We start from the raw sequence: 12,011 nt of genomic DNA on the forward strand, positions 1-12,011 counted from the left end.
GGGCCACCAGTCTGGGTGGCTCACGCTCCAGTAATTTCAGATGATTGAGCTCAGTAATACATCAAAGAATGTGTTCCAATTCATGAAAACAAATAGATAATCAGCTTATCGGATTAAAAGCGAAGGTCTTGCTGCTCAGCGAGTGTTTGTAATTATCAGAAGGTTTTCTCCAAATTCATTCTCTAATGAATCAAAGGATTATCAAACTTGAAATTGAATTTTAAACTTGCAAGTTTGAGCTATATATATTCTGTGCGTATTTCGAAATGATGAACCTTGGGCAGTTGGGAGTGACACTGAATGGGCCAAAGTCTTAATAAGAGCTAGGTCATGATTGTGGACGGGATGATCATTTAGACGAATAAAGCAAAAAAATATATATAAACTTCCAAACATGAATTTGAATAATGTTAATTTAAACACAGATATACAAAGTAATTTTATGTTATTTGATTTGGTCATAAAAATCATTCTTTATTTTCTGAATACACTATAATATATAGTTCTATAACCCTTTGGGAAAATGTAGAAACATTCAATATATACAAATCTTTACTACAATATTAATATATATATTTTTGTACAAAAATCCAATATTCTATTTTAGGCCCATGGCGGTCATATGGTTTTGGAGAGAGTGTTACGTTTTACATGGTAAGGCAGAGCTTCACACTTATAGTTGACATTGAAATGAAAGATCATAATTTGGTGGTTATAATATATTACCTTATGACAACAAATTTCTTTTTGTCTGCATATCATAAGACTAAGAGCATTATTTCCAAGTTTATTGTTGAAAGTTTACTATGTTCTCCTATAATATTTAATAAGTACTCAGAGCTGCTAGGGAACCACAACATGATATTAAGTGGACATATTATGTCCAAAGATAAACAATAATACTTAAATTGGATGTGGAAAACTGCTTAAAATTAAACTATTTAAACAAATATTTAGGCCAACATGTCTCATGTCCCCCGAGCGATTACAAATCCAGTGCGGTATGCGGTTTTTGTTGGCCCATTACGTTTTGTCAATGGCAATTGGTATTCATTTTTTGAAAATCAAATCAAAATTGTGAAACAAAATTTTACTTTCGAACGTTTTCACCATCAGAATGCGCCCAAGAGACAAACCTAGTTTTTTGGCCTTACCTCAAATAATTAATATTATATAATTTGTTCAAAGCAATCTGCATAAACGTCCTGAGGCTGAGCTTAATCTTATATAATTATAAACAATTATTGTATGAAACTTAACAAATATGAATGTTACATGATTTAAAATATGGAATATTCATTCAAATCTGCATGTTATATACTAAAAGAGATTTCATGTTATCTAAAGAGATTTCTTGTTGCAATTATTATGTTTTTGGTGAGTGAGATAATATCATCAATAGCCACAATTTTCAGAATTTCAAGCGATATACCAGCACACTTGGAAGAGCAAAGAGCAGGGATGTATCCAGAACTTTAGGTTTAATTTAGTGAATATTCAAGGAAAATATGTTATTATGCCAGTTAAACAAATGCCCCCGCTATGAAATTGTTTTAGAAGAATTGGAGAAAAAAATAAAGAAATAATGTTGCTTTTGTTAATTCAAACGTCTATACTATAAACGCTATACGCTATTAGGTTCATTTATCGCTTACCGAAAGCGCTTTTGCGGACCTTTCGCGTTCTCAAAAGCTATCTACAATCCAGGAAAAAAAGGTTGGCACACTTTGCCTGTCTTTTGGTATATCTCTTCCCCGCTCCCCCCAATTCAATGTTGGACCAAGCCATATTGTCAACAGGTCCGTGAGACCATCCAACATTGAAAGATGGGGAGTGGGGAAGGGTGAGATATAGGGGGGAGTCTGTACTTCTCATATATTGCATGTATGTTTCACTCGCCTCTCCAATTTTGATAGGGCACACATTTCCATTGTGTGCCAACTATTTTTTCCTGGATTGTAGCTCCCTGTACAAATGCTGTGTGCGGTATATTTATCAGCAATAAATGCAGATGTTTGAATTTTACAAATCTTGGCTAAATTTTTCACCACAACGTATGATGATACATCACTATCATGACTATTAAACAAAATGTGCCTTTAAGTTTTCATTGGAAATAGTAACCTCCTTGACTATGATGAAATAAATAAGATCAGCTCTATATGTCTTTTTAGAACTGAAGATGCTGGGTTACCATAACAAGATAGATGCAGTCATCACCAGCAAGTTCTCAGTAGAGATCCCCTTCTATCTATGCTTTAGTACATGTACATTATGAAACATCATCTATTGCTCTACATGAATAAGACCTGTCCATTTTAAACTGATTTATGTGATAAAAATACTAAATGAAATAAGTATTTGCATCAATGCAATGTTAACATTGATGTTATGCTTATTATGTTGTTATTAACATATAAACTATTGTAATATTGAATGAAATATTGAACTTTCTTTGAAAAGAGTGAGTATCCCTCGATCAGCCACAATCAGTGATAGACCAAGACAAATTACATCGAATTTGCCATCCATAACTTATTTTTATGTTTTAGTGAAATTTTTAAAAGAGCCACATTTAACAAATAAACAAAGCCTTTCTTAAATAAAATTTAAATTATCATATTTCCTATACTGGTGTTTTCATGGTTATTGTTCAACTCTTGCAGAGCAAGGTGCGGAGTTCAATTTGACAATATTTTACATGTCTTATGTTCCAAAGTCCAAGGAATAGTTTCAAACATCGGCCACTATATCATGTTTATACAATAATTCAATATGAACAATTGCAATTGTCTTTAAACTGTCATTTTCATTATTGTCCGTAAAGCATTCCCGGAGGTGGAGGTAGTTGACAAACTGCTGAAGGATGCAAGGCAGGATGACACCCGGTCGCAAACTGCTGAAAAAGTCCACCGTACGGTGCGCCGAAACCGACAGGGAAAAACGCGCGGTGCGGATGGTCTCTGAATAGCACCTTCACTGCAACTTTCTTTGCTGGTGGTGGAGACAAAAGTTCTGCTGCCATTTGTTTTCTCTTGGTCTTATAACGCCTATTTTGAAACCAAATTTTGACCTGTTGTTCTGTAAGTTTCAGTGCATTTGCTAAATCCGCTCTTTCTGGTCCAGAAAGGTAACGTTGGTGGCTGAATCGTCTCTCCAATTCAAAAACTTGCGCGTGTGAGAACGCAGCACGAGACCGCTTTTTCCTGGCTTTGTTTGATGTGTGAGGTCCTCCGTCACTTACTGAGCATGTCGAATCTGCGATGATATCTGCAATGACAGAAAAAAGGGAAAAAGAAAAATATTAGAATAAAGATGCTTATTGAACGTGACGTGGACTCATGACTTGAGCTTGTTCAAACCACTGGCACCCTGTGAGTTAAACAAACCTAAACACTTGGTGGCACTTACCCACATCATACTCACAAATTGCTTACTGATTACAACACACCGGTGACGTTTTGATTTCTTATAAAATCTTTAAAGACCTCCCAACTGAGAGAAAACATACTGGAAATAACAAGAGGCTCACCTCTCTTACCACGAACATATTAGGCCAATAGCAATCATCGCTACCAGAAACTACATAAAAATATAGGATGTTGAATTTGGGCTTGAATATTTGGTAGGAAATAATTATACTATGCAGTGCATAATACTTTGAGGCATATAGGCCTAGGCACTCAAAGCTCAGTCTCCAATACTTAAGTGTCCTAAAGAAGTTAGAAGCATGCTGAAGAACCACGATTTCTTTTAAATAAAATTGTATGTACCTTATATAGTGAGATGCTTCTATTGAGTACCTTAAATTTTTAAAAGTAATATTTTATTCAGTTACGTAGAATGATCAAAAATGTACTCCACTTTGTCTGAATGAGATGGAACCCTCGTTTCAGTGGAAGTGCACACAACACAGTACAGCTACTTGTGGTTCAGTTTTTCGTGTGCAGGAATTTTGGCACATCCCCATCCAGAAATAAACGGTGTATTTGCGGAATAGCAATTAATTTAGCCTTTAAACTCTACTCATCCATTGTATTTGTACAAATATTTGAAATGAATATGCCAGAATTAAGTTTTTCAAGCTCATGAACTGTTTTTTTTTTATTCCTAAGGAAAGATAAATTAACCGACTGCTAAACTCCCCACAACATTATATAGAGGCCCCATTTAATACAAAACTTAAATTACGGGCTGTTGCTTACCTTTATCATGTGAAAGTGCACTTGGTGATTGTACTGATATCTCTATCTCCTCATCTTCCTCGTCACTTCTTCTGCTGCATGGTCTGTGTAAAGACTCATCATCACAAGATCCAATTGGAGAAGCTGCTTCATAATAAGAAATGTCTTTAGGTTTGTCCATAATTTCAATTACAGGTGAACGCTGGATTCGTTGCAAAATGTCTGTGTTATTACCATTATTGTCAAGAAGTTTGTGATGATGTTCTTTGTGTTCATGAATCAGCTTTTCCACTCCAGTTTTACCATGGTGAAGGTGATAATGGTAACGGGAGATTGATGTTGGGCTACTTGGAAGAGATTGATGGAGACGCCCCTCCTGATGATGCCTTTGATGATTCTGAAAATCTGTTGAATCGTCATTTCTGATATTTCTCTCACATTTACGTTCCTGTTTCCCGAGAATGTCCATAATTGAAAAAGGAGTGATTGAAGAATTATTCCGTTGTTGCTCAGGAATATTCATGGTATTGGTGACGACCATAGCGATATTTCAAATGTTCAATGTTTTGGTACTCTGTTGAGAGACCACTAGTATTCCAATAGACGAACAATAAATGTTCGGAAGAACCTTCCACTGGTTTGGTCCTAGGTACTTCACCTCAGAATTATGGCACGAAAATGAGATAACAAGTGTGCGGTACAATGCTTTAGTACTCATAAAAGTTATAAAGTGGATATGGAAGTAGGTATCTCCAAGTGAGAAGGATATACTATATGTTTGACAAGCACCATTATACTCCTTAGCTAATCACTAACACAGAGTGACATTAGACAGAAAGATTGACAGGAGTAGAGTTGATTAATGAGTGATGGCTCTAGTAGGGAGGAGATAACGCCAATTAGTTGCTAGCCAGGCCCGCTGATTGGTCTAAAGTGGTTTCGAGCGTCCGTGTACTTTTCGGGTTGACTGTAATGACAGCTCCACCACACAAGGTGTTTTACTTAGACCTCCTAAGTGCTTCCCAGCATGCCTATGATATGACAGCAGGATGTCAACTCAAGATTTGGTCGTGATAGATTATCCTATGCCTTATCCAATTGTGTGAATTGCTAGTTAAGTGGCGCAATTCACTCTAATTGATTTGCCAATTCAACATGTCAAACAGCACTATGCATTAGGGATGTATGCTGCAATCATTGCGTATCGCTCTGGTATTGGAATTGGTATTAATACCAGCTTGAAATGATGGACATTACAATTACTGACAAGCTCATGACTATTTCTGAGAATGAAAAATACTGATATCAAAAGTCATTGCAATCAAACTAAATATTATAATAAAACGGAAATTTTCCCGCAAGAAAAATAAAAACAACCGATCTAAAAATATTTACACCCATAGAAGCATTTCAGCAATTTATACACCCATTTGGTTGCCATCGCAGTGTATTAGTCGCCGAATAATTTCCTATTGAAATTAGAATTGTTTAAACTAATTCCAAAGTAATTTCGGCGAGGACTAAGTGATTGCTTTTATGTTAGTATTGACTCAATCAATGAGAAGCCATTCATGGCAACGTTTAATGTCGACAAATATTGGGCTAGCTCACAAAGATTATAGCCTAGAACTAACTTGAATCCGTTAAACAATCTATATTCGTATGGTCCCTTATAGTTAATCGTTCCCTCTTTAATTCCATGTTTTATTCAAAGATAGTGTGGAAAATAGCACAACAGGCGTTCACAACTACCAACAGATCAACATTTTATGTTCAAAAGTGTGTAGCCCTAACAATATACATATTATTATTTGAAAGTGAAATAGGTCCTGTCCTTCATGTACTACATGTACAATAGGTATAATCAGAAAAGTAAAGGAAAAAAACCCGGAAAATATTTAAACGTTGCTAATAGTAATATCAGAACATCAGAATAAGCTGATCTTTTATCTTGTACAATTGCACTATTAAATACTTGTCCATAATTAAAGCGGATAGAGACCTGTTTACATTTTATAAGATCATATCCCCGACGACATCTCGACATGATTAGCATTGAGTGCTGATTTTGTTAATTCAGACATCAAACTCGTTCTTTCAGTGGTTTAACATCTTGCGGACTGACTTTAACAATATTGGATATACTATCTGTATTAGATATTTAAATTTGGCCAAAACAAATTGCAACTTTTCGGTGGTAGGAGGAGTGCCGGAGTGGGCAGTCAGAACTCGCAAAATATTTTTGTTTGCATTTATATTGGTCCTAAACCTTACACAAACCCTAACTAACCTTAACCCAAAACCTTAATTAACGTAACCCAATTTTTTTTTTTGTGTTTTCTGCATCAATGTGTTACTAATGTTTGAATGACTATATTCAGTACCATGTCATCGAAATTGCAAATAAAATGGCAATTAATGGTAGCATTTTGTTTAAAACGAATTTTTATTCGAATTTATTAAAATAAATTCGGTATTATATAAGAAATCAAACTCTGCAAAGCTCTAGGGTAATCAACTGAAGAAAGAAAATTTTCATGACTTATTGATCTTGGGAAATAATGTCTTTTGTAATCACTGGTAATGTTTTGTGTGTGTGTGTCGTGTCTTTTTGTACACGCCTTACTTTTTCTCAACTCTCCCAATGTGTCTTTATTGTTGCTGTGATTCAGAAATAAAATTGATATGATTTTGATTTGATTAAAAATTGCTCGAAATAATTCAACAGAGTCATGCTTTATTGCGCATAGGCTAAACATATGACAAAGATATCTCAATTAGTACTTTTAATTTCAAGCACAAAAACAATAAGTCCTTGATAGAGGAAATGTTTGATAACATAAATAACTTGACATTGATGGACAGGCCATCTATGTGTGTGTTGTTTATTACGATAGTTTATTAGGTGTGACCACTGAAGAAGTATAGTTTACCATGACATGGCCATGACGTTTCCCCTTGCTTATATTTGACTGTCAAAACAGGCAATAAGATGGCAATGTCTACGCCACGCCAAAATGGACGATGACACATTGACGTATTTTTGATTTTTAGTACACAATACGCTAGCACGAATAAAACTATTCTACATACAAACCGTTGCAAAAAATATTTTATTATGTAGATTATATTTATGCTTTAATAATATTAATAATCGTTCTACAGCTAATCACGCTAACAGACTAACAGTTATTTTTAATTCCTCTACTCGTGAACGTGATAAAATCCGGGGACAAGGATTCAACTCATTTTCATACTGCAGTTACTGTTCATTTTCCTATACACAATACACAGTACTCTCACCATTGACGCGTGACCTCTACAAACAGTGTATGTTATAGTATAGGGCATTGCCTAGCTAACGTCACTGTGTAAAAAATAACTGACCAATATTTAAAGTGCTCTCTGAAATTCTAGAAAATATAGTTTTGTAACATGTCCTAAATTTTTAGCTAATTTAGGTGTTTGGAAATATTCGCACTTTGGTGTTTTAGGAAGGAAGGGCACGGCACGGCCTGCAAAATTTTCTGTGTAAATCGAATGCATCTTTTACTGACTATCACTCACTTGTGTACCGCTCTCTTGCGAAGGGCATTAAACCTAAACCACTTGACGGATATTTTTTGTACTTGATGTCAATCACGAATAATGAATACATTACATGTTGACTATTTCCAAACCGTGTTAAGTCTACAACCATTATGTTTCTCATTTTCAAGAATGCTGGTTAACAATATGGAGACTATTGTCTCATTTGGGAAACAAAGGCCCACACAGTATTGTACCTTGCATTTGCCTTATAATCGTTCACCCAACTGAAACTATAATACCAGCTCATTGCAATATTGCACATGTAAAACAGAAACATGTGTAGTGTGGATTTAACCAGAGAAGATCTGATTTAACATAGTTGAGCTGTTTTCAATGAGTGGTTTAATAGCTTTTAATGGGGTTTAAGTCCTGCAAAGGTCGTGGTGAATTCTAGTGTAGACATAACTGCATCATGTGCACCTTCAAGGGAGCACGGTGGCCAAGCGGAACGGGCTCCGACTCATAATCGGAAGGTTGCTGGTCCGGGTTCGAGCCCTGGCGACGTGAAAAACAAAAGGAAGGAACATGATCATGGAGAGGAATGAAAGTTTATGAGAGAGCACGTGTTACATATAGGGCTTAAGGTTACGCACTGTTTTACCAATGAAATGTTTTTTCCTGAAATAAATTGGAAGAAAATTCACAGTGCATCAGGTAAATGTCTTAGGATTCTTATTTTAGTGTTCGTTTTATTTTGCGCCAAAGGATTGTTATTAGTGTTTGATTTTTTACTACATTCAAGCACCGTGCCTTTTTTCACTTCATTCTGGAAAGCTTAATCAACGGATTTTGTTAAAATTTTGCATGAAATTATTTCACTGATCGCTAATTAAGCCAGGTTAGGTTGGGTAGTTGTTCATCATGCACTTTTGTGATTTAGTATCTATTTTGTATCTTTGTTTGTCCGATCAATTTAAACTAGGCAATCTAAATTGTATTCACCATTTACATCCTAATGTATCATGATCATATGCCATTTTCAATATACAATCTCAGAAAAAAAGGTGCAACTTAGAACTTTGTGTCCCGTATACAGCATAGCACAAGAAGAAAGGTATTGGTGAATCATGATATTCCATAACCTTAATGATGTTACCATGCAGATGCATGTGAATACGAGAAGGAAAATATAATAGGCCTAGGCCTAGCCTATATTCAAAAATTATTAGAATGCTCCCGGGAATAGACGTCAAGTGATCAGCTGATAGAGAAGATGTTGTAAAAGGAATCAGCGCTGCGTAAAGAAATGTATGGACGAGGACTGATTCCATGGACTGAGTCTGTGACAGGTAGAGGAGGAAGCGTCAAGGAAAATAGAGCTGCATGTTGGACACGATGATGACGAAAGAGAGTGGTGTAGGTTAGGCTCTCACTCTCAGTTCCAGACTGGGTGGTCTGATGTTCAAGTTGTTATGACAAGTTAAATTCCCGCCTACCAATCGTATATCATAACATTGACTGGCAGGCAGCAGTTAATTGTCAACTATATCAACGCTAAAATAAAAGGACCAATAAAATACAAGGGATCAATCAGTCACTAAAATCAATTGCTAGATTTTCAACTATTAAACACATAAATTTAAAAAAAATTACAGGCGATATATGATTGGTTCAATGACACCATGTGACTTGTCAAGTTTTAGACGTGACATTTTCACTCATTGGTCATATCTCGCTGTGATAAGTAATTTGCAGGCGGTCCATATGTCAACAAATACTTATGCTTATTTTTCATCAGCCTACTCTTCCTATACCTCTGACAACTATCTTTAGGTATCAGTAAACATGGAAAGTGGCATGGGGCTATTAGGTTCGAATGCATATCGCTTTCAACATACTTCATTTTTCATGGCTCCATCATTTGCAGTTCCACAAAGTCATTTACAAACTCATCTCTCATCGACACCAGTTCAACAAACTCAGCATATGGGCACTCTTACATTAATCGTAGTATTTCTAATCATGCAAACTCATCTACCAAAAGATGATGTCAGTAGGATGAATGCATCAATTGTGCGCGGATTTCGAACCGTGCCAAAGATAACTCGGCTAATGTAAGTAGCAGTTAGTGCCCAAGTGATGCCTGCTGTGTTATGGTTGACTTGATGCCTGAGGGGTTCACATTAGGCTATATCCACAAACATTATACTGGAGGTCCACTAATCGTCTGTATACATTAAACGTGTACACAAACAATTAGACTGGAATCTCTTGTCTTATATCACACAAGATTGACAAGGGGATTGGAGAGCAGACGTGAAACGTCAGAATATCGTAGGCATGGTATGGACTCGTGCCCACACCACTCCACGCCTTACATAAATTCTCCCAGTCACATTTCCCCAATATGAAATTTTTAATAAAATTCCCTTTAAAAGGGAAAGCCAGCCTCAATGTAGAAGAGGTCTTGTAATTAGTTTTGGTCAATGTGAAAGGCATTTTTAGGATCACGCTTACATCTACATGACAGTCCACCAAACCATCAACGATGAGAACATGCACACTGAAACAGCAGAAAACATTAATTCCTAATCTCATGTCAACTCTTTTAATTCATTACATGTACTCCAAATTGTTCTGGTCTGTTTGTTTTGTTGTTGTTGTTGTTGTTGTTGTCGTTGGGTTTTTTGTCTTTTCAGCTTTTTACCCACGATATCTCAATTTCCAATTTTGTAATACCAGAACTTACGAACTCAATATCTTCGCTTAGGAATGTCCGATTTCACTGCTTTCTTGTCTTGTCTTGATGAATACTGCCTAACACCCCTTTGCAGGAGTCACTCAAGCAGGTTTAGGTGGGCGCGTATAGTGCTATTTGATGCTATTCTTCCGTGTTGTTATACAATTTGTTGACTGCTGATTTGAACTTTTGTTTCTCTTCTATGGTAGTAATTTCTTTGGGCAGGTTATTCCAATCAATCAGTGTTCTTGGAATGAATGATTGTTTATAACAGTTTTATTTGCTTGAATTGGTGTGAAGTTTCTTGAGTTTGGTGAAGTTTGTCTAGTTGACCGTTGGACCGGACGCAGGATATTTCGAGTTGGTATGGCAAGGTGACCCCAATAGCCTGATTAAATAGGTTAAGACGGGCTACTTTCCTACGTGTAGCCAAGTCAGGCCAGTTGAGGTCTTTTTTCATCTTGGTGACGCTGCTCTTCCTGCTGTAGTTTCCAGTTACAAACCTCGCTGCCCTGTTTTGGACAGCTTCAAGCTGGTTTATGAGGATTTGAGTGTGGGGGTCCCACACTGAGGAGCTGTATTCTAACACTGGTCTAACCAGGGTTTTGTAAGCCATATCTTTTATTTTCTTTGAGCATGAGTACAGATTGCGGCGTATAAAACCCAGAGTCCTGTTTGCTTTTGCAGATACATTGTTTACGTGTGAGTTCCATGACAGGTCTTGGGATATGTTCACACCCAGATATGTATGACTAGTTGTTTCTTGTAACTTTGTGTTATTTAGATTGTATGTAAAATGATGCGGTGTTCTGGCATGGGTTACTCTAAGTACATAACATTTACTGGCGTTAAATTCCATCTGCCAATCGTTTTGCCATGTTGTGAGTGTATCCAGATCGGCTTGCAATTTACTGGCATCCTCAGGTCCAGTAACTGACCTATACAAAATACAATCGTCAGCAAAGAGTCTCACTTGCGACGATAGGTTGGAAGGCAAGTCATTGATAAACATCAGAAACATTAACGGCCCAGTAACTGTGCCTTGAGGCACGCTAGAGTCGACATTCACCCAGTCTGAAAACTCACCATCAATGACTACTCTCTGTTTCCTTTTTGTTAGGAATGACTTTATCCAGTTATGAGTTGAACCCCTAATGCCGTATCTGTTTAATTTCATGAGAAGCCTGTTATGCGGAACCTTGTCAAAGGCCTTCGTGAAATCCATTATCACCATATCTGTCTGAGTTCTATTATCCAGCTCTAAAGCAACATCTTGGATTGTTGATATAAATTGTGTTTCGGACGAGTGCCCTCTGCGAAACCCATGCTGCTGTGGGCATAATATGTTGAATTTGTCTAAATGTGACATTATGTTAGAGTGTAGTATGTGTTCCAGGGTCTTGCCAGACCGTAGTTAAATTGACTGAGCGATAATTCTCTGCCTTGGTGCGGTCACCTTTTTTGAATATAGGTGTAATATTGGCACAAAGCCAGTCCTGCGGCACAATGCCAGTATCCAAAGATTTTTGGAAAACAATGGAAAGCGCTGGTGCTAT

At 36.6% G+C, this 12,011-nt stretch overlaps 1 protein-coding gene across 1 annotated transcript; it reads right to left on the reverse strand.

Moving 5' to 3' along the window:
• Positions 1–460: 460 nt before the first annotated feature.
• Positions 461–4,965, reverse strand: LOC140152911 (uncharacterized). The gene is made up of 2 exons (XM_072175455.1): positions 4,206–4,965; positions 461–3,270 (listed from the first exon to the last, which is right to left on the reverse strand). Exons 1-2 carry the CDS (start codon positions 4,723–4,725, stop codon positions 2,813–2,815), a joined length of 978 nt encoding a protein of 325 aa, XP_072031556.1. The 5' UTR covers positions 4,726–4,965; the 3' UTR covers positions 461–2,812.
• Positions 4,966–12,011: the final 7,046 nt, after the last annotated feature.

This window comes from Amphiura filiformis, chromosome 1 (assembly GCF_039555335.1).
Source record: "Amphiura filiformis chromosome 1, Afil_fr2py, whole genome shotgun sequence".
NCBI classification, from domain to species: Eukaryota; Metazoa; Echinodermata; class Ophiuroidea; order Amphilepidida; family Amphiuridae; genus Amphiura; species Amphiura filiformis.

What these genes read in the sequence shown, in the direction of transcription:
- LOC140152911 (XM_072175455.1), bottom strand. Translation starts at nt 4,725, where the DNA reads ATGGTCGTCACCAATACCATGAATATTCCTGAGCAACAACGGAATAAT. An exon ending in TGCACTTTCACATGATAAAG is followed by an intron (nt 3,271 to 4,205) that starts GTAAGCAACAGC and finishes CTGTCATTGCAG; the next exon opens with ATATCATCGCAGATTCGACA.